At 51.1% G+C, this 12,337-nt stretch overlaps 1 protein-coding gene across 1 annotated transcript; it reads left to right on the top strand.

The window, feature by feature from the left end:
• Window positions 1-738: 738 nt before the first annotated feature.
• On the top strand, window positions 739-9,131 carry LOC309677974 (BPI fold-containing family B member 6-like; the record flags this gene model as incomplete). Its single annotated transcript, XM_082490885.1, has 16 exons — window positions 739-847; window positions 1,433-1,532; window positions 2,170-2,274; window positions 2,391-2,537; window positions 3,021-3,084; window positions 3,647-3,707; window positions 4,065-4,156; window positions 4,458-4,634; window positions 4,805-4,858; window positions 5,180-5,350; window positions 5,562-5,629; window positions 6,060-6,105; window positions 6,780-6,843; window positions 7,578-7,654; window positions 7,789-7,839; window positions 8,946-9,131. The coding sequence occupies 16 exons, from the start codon at window positions 739-741 to the stop codon at window positions 9,129-9,131; spliced, it is 1,572 nt and encodes a 523-aa protein (XP_082347011.1).
• Between the last annotated feature and the right edge of the window lie 3,206 nt (window positions 9,132-12,337).

Raw genomic sequence — 12,337 nt, 5'->3', positions numbered from 1 at the left:
TCAATCAGGATTTATATATAGGCTGTTTCTTGCCTCTCTCCAGGAGATCAGTGCAAAGCGTGGATAACCTCTGGGGACTCTCTGCTGGAGAAGAACCGGGTGAGGTGACAGCAGGGCCCTTCCCTGCAGGAGTCCCTGTCACAGCGAGGTGCAGCAACTCATGTCATTTCCCTCCGGTGCAAGCGAGAAGTGGGAGGTCAAGCCGGAGCAGACCAGTGGAGCCATGTCCATAGCCCGTGGAGAGGCTTGTCACGCCTCATGCCACTGCCGCAGCCAGCAGCTCCCCTGCTGCTCCTGGGGCCAGGGCTCGGGGTGGCCCCGAGACCCAGTGGGCCATGTGCTCCCTCAGGCAGCTCCAGCTCTTTCTCTATGGCAAGTTTTAGGCATCATGAGCAGCTCTGGTTCTTGTGGAAGAGGAAGACTTAGCGCCCTGCTTGGGTACCAGCCACGGGGAGGGTGGTGGTGCAGGAAGCTGGCATGTCCTGATGGGGCTGCTCAGACTTTTCAGTTTTGGGGAATGATTCCTGTGTTCAGGTTGTGTTTTAGCTGGTGTAGCTCTGGCGGACTTGCACGGAGCCCAGCTCGCTTTCCTCTAGCGCGAGTGCAGCATTTAGCCCCTGAGGTACGGCTCAGGAACCATCTCCAGCTCATTGTCTCTCTCCGCCCATTGAAGCCCACACACTCCTGTAAGCCTCTGCCACCTCTGGAGCATTGTGAGCAGCCGTATCGGATTGGAAGATGTCAGGGATTTGGTGCGTTTTATTCCTTGGCGGTTGGCTGGCGTGGTCGGGAGGAGCTGATGGCCCGGGAGCTGTCATCAGGATCGATCTTGGAACGATTGACCACGGTAAGTGCTCAGCCAGGTTACCGTCCTTGAATGGACACGAATCTGTCCGTCCGTGCAGACAAGCGGGCAGCAGTGCAGTGGCCATGTCGTGGCGGGCAAGCCGCTTTCCCTGCTGCACAGCCGCCATCCCCGAGCACATCCCAGCCCTGAGCGCCACCAGCCAGGCGGGCTCCAGGCGCTGCCCTTAATCCGCAGCAGGAGCCGCTTCCTCGCGGTCTGCGTGTCCTGTGTGGGATGCTGCAAGCTGCATCCCGCAGCTGTGATGCCCTGACGTGGGTGCACGGGTGGTCTCACCGCTCTGCGGTGCATTAAGGTGGGAACCTGAAAATGCATCCCGTGTCTCGTGTCTAAAATTGCAACGTGTGGGCAGCAAGCGCCCGCCGAGCTCCAGCCGTTGCCTGGGGTCGGCAGAGATTGCTGGTAATCATGTGCGTCCTGATGGTGCCTGTGTGCGTTGGAATGGGAATATGTTAATAATGATGTTTTATAGGGTATGATGGGGGGTGCTGAGTCCCCTCACCCTCCGGCACCGGCTCCTCCCTGGGGTTTTTGTGCTAAACTCCTCGTCTTGTGCAAATCTTCCAGTGGTCTCCACTGCTCTGAATGAGAGTCATGTTCTGCAGAAAATGGCAGAGGAAGCCGTAAAAAAAAAGCCAAACGCCAAACCCATCAAAGGCATCTCAGGGTGAGTGATGATCAGCAGCATCACACCACGAGCCTGAACCTGGGAATGAGAAAATAAAAGCAGAAGGTTGGGAAGTGTCAGCCTGGAGGCAGAAACGAATCACTCCCCACTAACAAGTGTGATATTAAAGCCAGTGATTTTCTGCATGGTTGTGTCTACAAATACATGGAGAAACTATAACTTAAAGGCAACAAAGCGCGTCGGCTCCTGCCTCAGTGCTGGCTGGAGACTGCTGCAGTGGCTCTGCGGCGCCGGGTGGGGTTTGCTCTCAAAGCCGGGGGCGCCCGGCTTCTGTCAATGATAGCCTGAGGCATCCCCAGAATTTCTGGGGGATCAGAGCTGGCCCTTCATCCTCTAAATTTGTCCTGGGTGAATGAACACCTGGAGATGTTTTGAACACCAACATTTTTTATTTTTATTTCTTTCAAAATTAAACTATGCAATCTTTTTGTTAGAAAGAGACATGTTTCTAAATTTAAAAGTGGGTTTAGATGGAAAGTTAAAGCAGGAAATGGAAGAATAAAGGTGGTGATGGCAATATCAGTGATAGGTGACTGATGTAAGAAGCCCAGCCTGGGTGCTCTGCAGGGTCCTCTTTTCCAGCTCTTTCCTTCTGGTTGTTTTTTTTTTGGTGCAGGTTAAAAGTGAAAGATCTCCGTCCCCCGGTGATATTGCTGGTGCTCTCGCCTGGCTCGGGGCTCTTCATGGCCGCCTTAATCCGAATGACCATTGCTGGGAAAAGGTGAGCAGGAGCTGGTGCCTGCCGGGGACAGCCGCTGGTGGGGCTGGGGTGGGCTGGGGTGGGCACACTCGCTCCCAGGGGTTTGTCCCGCGGTGACAGAGCTTTGCTCTGAACAGCTTTATAGGAGGAAACATGGAAATCGCTCTGGCTGCAAACCTGACGGCCAGCAGCCGGCTGGGGCAGGACGCCGCGGGCACCCCCAGGTTCAGCTCCAGGAACTGCCGCATCGCTCTCGTTAGCGTTAAAACCAACCTCCCCAGCAGGTGAGTCCCAAAGGACAGCATCGATGAGTCGCCAGTGTTAACAATTCCTAAGTGGTAGGTAACAGCATTGTTAAATCTTTCAGTCTCCGGTTTCTACAGAACACAAATACTTTTCCCTCTTCATTTTTTCCAATAAGAAAAGCAAAATGTTTAATGGCCAAATTCAGGCCAGCTCTGTCTGTGTTACTCCATGCGACGTTCACCTTTGGCATCAGTCCTCATTTAAGTGCTGTACTCCTGGAATATCAGAGGCATATTTTAGGCATGGAAACCTTTAGCTTTGTTTAAAGCCAGAAGATGGCATCCTTGAGAGAAGGTTTGTAAAGAAAGAAAAAGTATTTTATTAGATATTAGGCATCTTTTGGCTTAATCCATACCAGAGAGGTTTCTTTAGCGCTTGACTTTCCTGCCTTTTGATCTTTAGTAAGTAATTATCGCTATGTGCATAACGGCTGTGTCGGCTGACGTGTTGTCTCTGCCCAGCACGCTGCCCAAAGTCATGAGCAAGTTTCTGAACAGCACCCTTCAGAAAGTGCTGCCAGGTCTGGTAAGTCCGATCCTCCTCCCGTCCTGGTTTCCCGGAGATCATCTCCTCCTCTTCCTCACTACATCGTAAAAGGTTTCAAGGTTTTGCCACACAAAGGAGCTTGCAGGTTGGTAAAAGGGAGAATTTCAAGCAATTTGCTGGTTTTATGCAGTCAACACCTGCAGCAAAGGCACTGTCACTGCTGAAAGCCTCCTGGTCCCAGCCCGGCGGTTAGGGATGCGACGCTTGCACAGAGCTGATCTCGATGCTGAGCACGCTTGTTCCTAAAGGCTTGTCAAAGGGCAGACTTGCAGCCTCTTAACACATGTCATGAAGTCAGTCTGGTTTAGTGAGATATCTGTCGGGGGGGTCTGGCCCTGTTCTTTGCTCAGCTTAAGGCGCCTTTACTCCAGAGTAACCCAATTCAATCAGGGACAGAGGAAACTGAGGCAAGCCCTCATCTGGGTAATTAATAGTGGAGGGTCCTGGTGCTTCCGGGTGGGAGCTGCGCTGGTCTGGCAGCCATGAAGCTCTGCTCCCACCAGAAGCCTCCGTGCAAGGTTTTTTTCTTCTCACCCTGCAGCTATGTCCAGCCATGGATGCAGTGCTCAACCTTGTGAACGCAAAATTCACTACCATGACTTGTAAGTTGGCATCCATCCATCCATCCATCCATCCATCCATCCATCCATCCATCTCCTTCCCTTCCCCTGGCAAGGGTAAAGCACAGATCTATCACCGAGAATAGACAATCTGCTGAGCTGTGACTAGGACCAGGTGGGGACAAACCCTGACAGGGGCCGCATGAATATCCACCCCCCTCCTTGGTGTAGGTTCGGGAGAACCTGGCACCATAGAGGCTGGCAGGGAGGCAAGAGCCCACTCAAGCTGTAAATAGCACACGGCACTGGCGAACTGGTGGTTTGGTGCTGGTGGAGTGCTCTCCCCATGGCGCAGAGAGTGCACCTTCTGGTTCAGCATCTCTCTTTGCTTCCACACAGCCGAGATCCCTCTTGGGACTGCTGGGACCCTCAAGTATGTTTTGCTGAACCCTCCAATGACGAATGAAACTTTCATAGAGCTGGATTTGAAGGTGAGTGCTGCTGCCTGGCGCCGGGTCTTGGAGCGGCGATGTTTCTGACATCCATTTGCTTGGCGCCATTGTCCTTCTCAGCCTTGGGCAGCAGAGGCTTTGGGAGCGGTGCAGACATGTGCTGGTGGCATTATATCACCCAGCTACCTCCTCGGCTCATTGTTTTCTTTGGAGTTTAATTGCTCCATTTCGTTGCTGAGACTACAGAGCAAAGCATCCAGCACCTTGTACCTGGTCCAAATGCAAATCCTGGAAATGGACCTGTGCTCTCTGACATGGTTCTTCTTACTGGTCCTTTTAGACCATTCTCCACCAAGAGGAGGGAAAGGAGGTTGACCTTCCCACGGACCAGCCATCTCTCTCTTCTCTGCCACCAAAGAGGGATGCTGCTACCCAACTCATCCTGTCTGCAAACTTCTTGAGTGCTGAGCTCTCTGTTCTGCAGGCGTCCTTCAACCTGAACATCAGCAATAACATGGTGGGTGGTTTGGGCTTGAGATTTTCGTCAAGACACTGCTAAAGATATCTACACTCATGTTCAAGGCAGATCAACGTGCTGTCTATGCCTCTTCCCTTCCCCATGTTAAACTCCCCCTCCCCACCAAAGTGAGTTCATAAAGTTCCTGCCCTGTGACACTTTCTCAACAGGTTCTCGGGCTTCCCCCACTGGTGACCACGATGCTTGGAGTCCTCATCCCTGAGGTGGGTGGACTTTACTTGATCCTATTGGTCTGTGGGTCATCTCAGGCTACTTATGGCAGCAGATAAAGCTGCTCTCCATTCACAAAGTCATGCTTGGTACCTTTTCCCCAAGGTCAAACTGGTGCTTTCTTTATTTTATTAGTAAATCTTTTACTAATAAGATTATTTAAGGGACATACTGTTGAGCAATATGGAGCAGCTTGACTGGCTCCCACTGACTTTGGTGAATGTCATCGTTGCTCTGCACTCACCAGGATAATCCCCAGAGCAGTGAACTGGGAAGGAAAGGGAATGTCATCCCTTTGCTTTGACTCTCCACAGATTTCCAGGGTGCTGCCTCCATCACGGCCAGTGGTGATTGAAATGCGAGAAGCAAAAGCACCAGTGGTGACCATAACTCCGGACAAAAGCTTTGTGCAGCTCTTCAGCACCGCTGAGTTTTGGATTTCCCCTTCAGACTCTGCTCCTGAATCCCTCTTCATCCTGGATGTTGTGAGTTGGAGACTTTTGCAGTTGGTGAGGGCTGAACGTGGCTGTTCCTGCCCCGAGCCAGCAAACCCACACCAACAGCAGAGTGAGAGACGCAGGACAGCTGGGAGGGACGTCTGTCGGGGAGGATGCCTGGCTGGGGGGTCTTGTGGGGCTGGAGGAGTTGGGGGGACAGGGGTCCTGGTGGGGACTCCCTTTCCCTTTCCCCTTGCAGCACAGCAACCTGGAGGCAGAGTTTGCCATTGCAGAAGAAAAGCTGCGGCTCTCCCTCGCTCTGCAAAGGTAACACGGCTGCTGGTCCCCAGTGCCACCACCAGTACAGTGACAGTCCCTGGGCTGCTGGAGGGGCCACGGGCTGCATCTCTCCCGTGCATTTTCAGAAGGAACCTTTGCCTTCTCTGCATGACGTTTTTATAGTTTGTACTAACAGCTATTTAAAAATAGATGAGGGTCAACACAACATAATCCAGCTGACCTAAAACCCGTTTGGGTTTTTTGCTCTTTAAGTTTGAAGAACTGAACCTTGTTCAGGATGGAGAAAATGCTGTCGATGGGAAGCAGCACCTTCTTGGGGGGGGGCTGGTGGAGCCACGGCACCTCTGGTGCAAGGGGGAGGGTTGCTGGAGGCCAAAATCTGGGTGAGCAGTTTGCTGAAGGTGACAGGGCAGCTCGCTGGGAGGCGAATGACTCCGTGCCTTTCCTCTGCCTGCAGTCTCCCTCGGGTGGCCTTGGCTTCCTCCTCCCTCGGGATGTTTGACGTGAGTTGTGTGGTCGGTGCCAGGCGTGGGGCTGGGGTTGCCTCTGTGAATCTCAGCACTGGTGGTTTATGTAATGTTGTACCAGGAATTCGCTCCCCGGAGCCCCGTTCCACTGTTTTCATTATCAATAACAGATTTGTTAAAAAAAAACAGAACAAAACCGCCCAAAAGAAAACCAAAGTGAATGCTGAAGATCAAAATGTTATTTCAAGGAATAACATTTTGAGGAATAACAAATGACAAATCAACTGCCAAAACCATTTGCCCACAGACATGAATGCTCTGGAAGGGGTCCCTGCTCGTAACCCACCCTGTTCATTCCCGGGAGAGGTCGTGTACGCTGGATGTTCATTTTCCTCATCTCCCTCTGATCCTGATGCTGAGACAGAGATGCTTGGGAGGGCGAGTGCTGATAACACGTGTCTTGCAGGAGGGCTTTGGGCTGCGAGGAGGACGCTTGGCGTCCTGCAGGGCAGAGCAGAGTGCTGCTGGGGCAGGGAACAGTCTCATCTGGGGCAGTTTTCATGGAAAATTAGATTTTGTCAAATGTTCCCATTCTTCCAATTGTCCCATGATTGGAGAGGGCACTGGATGAATTGAGGGGGTGAGTTCGGCAGCCGCAGTGGCTGGCACACGGAGCGATGGGCGGTTTACACCACTTCTTTGCGTTTCAGGAGCTTCCGCTGAAAGGAGTTTTGGCAGATATTATTGACGTGGCTTATGTGCCATCGATCAACAGTAAGCACGGCTACGGCTTCATCTGAGGATTCTCTATCTGCACGGGGAAAATAGTTCTCATTTCTTTTCCTATAGACTGTTATCTTTTCTTTTTTTTTTTTTTTTTTTTTTTTCGGAATTGGTGTTGCCTGGTTGACCTTGTATGCTTTCCCTGCCCTCAAGGCTGTGAGCGACTCTGCCAGGAAAATCGCTTGTCGGCCATTTTGCACCAGCGGGTTTTGCGGTGGGGTCTGGAGGAGGGCAATGCCTCCCTGTTGGGGCTGTGGCATGCCCAGTCCGTCACAGGCAGGAGAGATCTGCCCGCACAGAACAGATCCACTGCAGAGGATGCAGGCTTCTCCTCTGAAGCCTCTCTGAATGTTATTCCCATTCTCAAGTTCAAAACGTCTTGCCACGAACAACTGGGAACAGTTTTCATAAGATCAACATGTCCCTCTTTACCGTGCCTGGAAACAGCCAAAGCGTCAGTAAAAAAACCCACCCCGGAACGTCAATTAATCTGCTTAACTTGTATGGAAAGTGTGCCAAAAGCAGAGATTTTATTCACACTAAGATACAAACCACAGGAATTCCAGCCCTGCCAATTTTCCTGCCGAGTATTCCCCAAGGCCCTTGCAGCCCTTCGGTGGGCGCGGGCAGGCAGCGCGTTGGCGGGCAGGCAGGGGAGCGCCGGCGATGCCGACAGCGCCTGCCACAGCCAAAGCGCCTCTGACGGCCGCTCCCCCTCCTCCCAGGGGCGCTGCGTGGAGGGGTCCCCCTGCCCGACCTGCTGGCCATCACCTACCAGCGGGCGAACATCAGCACCTTCGAGGTAGGCACCGAGAGGCTTACCTGCACGGAGCTTCTGCCGCATCACCCCGGAGCTGGTGCTGTTAGCCCGTCGCACCTGAGCACGGCGGCAACTGCTCAACCCTGCCCGTCTGCTTTTTATTTTCGAATCTGCAGAATGCTCTCGTGCTGGACGTGCCCGTCGCGGACAACCCGAGGTGCGGGGAGGTACGGCCGTGACCCACCGCTGCTGTGAGGACCCATCAGGAACGGGAGGGAGAGGGAGCAACAAGGGTGCTGGGGTTCCCGGGGGCATTTCTTCCTCTTTCCTTGACTTTTCAATAATTTGACTCCACAAGCTGAAATAAAACGACCCCGTCACCCCATGACGAGACTCTGGCCTGCCGTGCGTCTAGTGGAGCCGCAGCTGGGCATGTCTGGGCAGAGGCTGTATTTCTTGAAAGGGCTGGTCCCTAAATAAATCACGTTTGCAACAGAAATAGCACGTGTATGAGCGTGCTGCAGGCAGCGGGGTGGGCTGCCGTCGGGGTGCCAGAATGGAACCCCCCCGCCCGTTCCTGGGGCACATGTGCTGGGAGAGGAGGGGAGCGTGTCTGCAGTCCTGTGTGGGGAATTAGGACCGGTCAGAATGAGTGAGAGACGGGCATTTAGACTCCTCCGTGTGTTTTTTAATATATCAGAAGCGCCGAGCACCATGGTTTATCGGCTGCGTTGCAGATATTGATCCCAAGCGTATAGTTCACTGATTGCTGGATAATTACCCGTCATTAGTAAGTCAATAAACAGCTTCGATCCTGATTTCATCGAGCTGATGTGATTTGAACGTTTTTTTCCTGGTGACAGGTAGCTGGTGCAGAATTAAGGATATCTTTGAAAAGATCATTGTGTTTTTAAGAAATTGCCCCCAGGAAGATCTCGCTGTGAGGCAGGCTCGGAGAACTCCATTTGTTTTCTTGTGTGCGCTGCCAGACCCAGCAGGCATTTGTTCCGCAGCGCGTGTAAGGAATTGTCCTCGTCAGGAGTCCTAAGCAATGAGGAAAGCAGCCATAAAACCAGTTCCCCGTGAGGACTGGTGTTTATGGTGCCTTCTCTCTTCATTTCACTGCAAGCACCGTCAATGCCAAGCACATTTTTAAAGACGTTTCCCTTATTGTTCTTGCATTAGCTAATAAACAATACAGCAGTTTGAGTCTGAATTCCCTTAAGAAGAACAAAAAATGAATCAAAATTTCTGTATACAGCCCTCCTAGGGGAAATCAAGGCTGGAAATCTCAGGGGGCGCCTAGTTAGTTTTTCATGGAACATTAAATCAGGCTGTCCAGCTGCACTATCATGTAACTGTATCTGGTGTCCTGGGGCACTTGGTGGAGGTGCAGCCTTCGGACGTGTGCAGGCACCAGCGCTGTCCCCTGGAGCTGGACATGGACTCCAGCAGCTCTGATGTCCCCAGCAGCGGGGGACGTACCAGTCTCTCGCAGTTAATGGTCCCAGAGGAATGACAGAGCAAGCCGAGACTGCCCTGGCTCAGGGGTCCCTGCAGAGACGGGCAGAAGGGCCATGTCTGGACGATGCCATCAAGGGCAGAGCAGAGCAGAACCATCTCATTTTTCAAAGTGGGCTGAAGTGTTTCACTTTGCCTGCCCTTGGCCAGAGCCTCCTGTCCTCTTGCTAATGTCAAGATCTCTAACGCTTTGCGGTGGTATGTCCCTCTTACTGCCTGCCCTGACGTCTCAGTTTCCAGGTGAGCTGAGCATCGAAGGAGCATCTGTTCACCTCGGTCCCATTCTTCTCCCTTCGACCAAGCTCGTTCTGGTTTACTCTGCATTTCTCTTCTCACACAGTGATTTTGCTTTGTGTTCTTGGGGCTTTGAAAGTCGCTTTAGCAAGACCTGGACCTCCCCATGTCATTCTCTTTATGGGAATCTGCTTTGGTTTATCCAAAATATTTAGTTGTTGGAGACCTCTGCATTCAGCGACAGCTGGTGAGGGGCCAAGTTACTGTCATGTCTGAAAGGTCACTGCTCAGAAGCTATTCTCTGCAGTGCCAAAGTACCCCTTTACTGTGTGCTGACCATTATCAGGTCTGTCTTTATGGTAATTCAGGTTTCATACAGTGACTGCCCAAAGTATAAAGTGATTTGTGAGGGATGATAACATAATACCATCTTGTTAACACTCTCTTCCATCTTATCAAATGTCATGATCTAGCCATGACAGGAAGGCTTTGTGCTCCAGAGGTGCCTGGCTGATCAAGTTGCAAGGAGAGTGACAACTCCTTAAGTACTTTGGCACCTTTGTCATCCCTTCCTTGGCCTTTAGCTAAGATATTTTTTAAAGCTGGAATTAATGTGTGACAAAAGCTGGCTAATCTGCTGGAAATACTTATTTCCAAGTTTGCAGAAAGTATTAGCTCTGAGCGAGCATTTTTCTGGACTATTATTCTTCAAAGCTGAGGAGCCACCCATCCACCCCTGTCGTTGGTGAGCACATCAAGGGAGTGAATAGTTCACCGCTGTCTCTTTGGCCGATGCATCCCCCCTCCACCATGGACAGCCTTTGCTGTGCACACTGGGACATGATCCACACACAGGGACCACGTTTCATCTGTGGCCCACAGAAGAGGGTTTTCTTTTCCCTGCCCAAAGAGCTCCTGCTCTGGTGCAGCTCGAGGCAGTGGCTCGAGCCTGTGTGGTGCCAGTGATGGGGGTGAAAGAGAGAAATCCAGCACGGCTGTGAGTGCCCATGACTTGTTGGCTCAGCAGAAACTTTCTCCTTTTCTCCTGCCTGTAGCAGTAAATTATCTTCCTGTGCAACTTGATGTAGGCGACCCTGCTCTGGCGGGGGCGTTGGACTAGATGATCTCCAGAGGTCCCTTCCAACCCTGACCATTCTCTGATTCTGTGATTCTGCGAGATGAACCATGATGTACCAGGTCAGGCACAGTTTTGCAGCATGGAAAAAACCTGGCCAGAAATCCAAGAGGGTGAGGGCTTGGACAGAGCTGATCCTGGGCAGCTGCATGGCCGTTCCTCTCCTGCAGCACATCTGTTGCATGGGGTGGTGTGGCAGCCCCTCTTGATATGCCCACATTGGGATCAACAGTCCCTCCAGGACTTCAAAATGATCCAGAGCCAACAAGCTCTAGCCTGGGAGCTCCCTGGCTTCGTGGTCAATGGCATCACCCTCTCAATGGTATCTCCTTGAGACAGCACATCCCACCTCCTGTGCTCCTGGAGTGCTCTGAGGCAGGGGTGATGGACCTAGAAATAAAGCCATGCCAGTTAGGCCAGTGCAGCATTTCCAAATCAGATGGTACCTCTCCGAAGAGTCTGTCAGCTCAGGGTATCTGTAAAGCTGTGACACCTGATCGATACGCTTTATCATGGTGTCACTATTCCTTCCCAATTCAATACCTCCTTTTCCTTAGTTATCAAATGGATTATGAGCCATTCAGGTCACTGGACAGGTGCTGGTGGCTGTGATAAATGTTGGATAAGGTCACAGTCTGTAGGCACATTGGGATGGGAACATTGGTCATGTCCCACTGGCCTGGACGGTGAATACCCGGGTCTGTTACTGTCTCCAGGGTCTGTCTTTACATTGAGAAAGGTGCTGCCCGGTGCTTCATTTATCACCCATAACGTGTGGAACATCCCCACTGCATGGGCTCACTGTGAGGGTAAATGCTCAGTACAGCAGCACTGAGAATCGTACAAGTACTTAACAGCAGGGGGTGGCCGGTATTTTGACACATTTTTCAGTCACAACCTCAATTTTCTTTGAAAAAAAAACAACCCTGAAGTATTTTATCAGGGTATGACTCAGCCGTGTCTGCATCTTGACACGAGAGCAAGCCCCAAAAGTTGATGTCCCAAACGAGGCAACGGTGTGTGGACTGACACCCAGAGCTGGCCAGGTCTGCCTCTGCACCTACAGGTTGTTGCTCAATGATTTACCTAACTCTTAACATCTCTAAGGAAATATTTGCAGTGGAAGTCACCAGAAACCGTATATTGTTTGTTTTGCTCCCCGCCCCCCGATAATTCTGGATGTCCCTGATGACATCGTTCGCCTTGTTCCTGCTGTAAAGCTCTATATATGAGGATGCTCGATGCAGGTCATCTTCAGAAGACAGGGACGTTGGCTGGAGAGAGCCTCGCAGTCAAGAGCTTGGTCAGGTAAGAGCAACCTTATTCCTCAAAAAACATGCTCTTAGCTTCTGCCTCTGCAGACCTGAATACTTCCCAAAGAAGAATCCTTAATGCTCGTTTGGGAGTATTGGCTTTTTAACAAAACTTGTTATTCTTGCCTGCTGCCTGCCTGAATTATGCTTTGACAAGTAAAATGTGCAGTGGCTTTCACTATGAGTTTCTCAAGAACAGATATGTACGTTCATTGTATTTGTAGTCCTTGAAGAAGAAAGGGTATTTCATGGTTTTCATAAACAATTATCACTTAAATTATTTTTGGTGTAACTCTGTTAGCTGAGACAGACTTTTACCTAAGGTGAATTAGACCTCTCACGCTTGTTTTGATCCCTTTTTGATGTGCTATTTACATTTAAATAGATCTGGGGCAATGAAGTTCATTATGGTTATTTAAAAAAAATAAAGCTACTTCAAGTTGTAGGTCCCACAGAAATATTTCAATGACACTGAAACTTTAAAAATTGTTTCCACCTTCTCACAATTCTAGCAAAAGCTGC

Source organism: Vanellus vanellus, assembly GCF_965231255.1.
Source record: "Vanellus vanellus genome assembly, chromosome: 15".
In the NCBI taxonomy this organism is placed as follows: domain Eukaryota; kingdom Metazoa; phylum Chordata; class Aves; order Charadriiformes; family Charadriidae; genus Vanellus; species Vanellus vanellus.
Note: the sequence above shows the minus strand (reverse complement) of the source record. Positions and strands in the feature narration are given on the sequence as shown.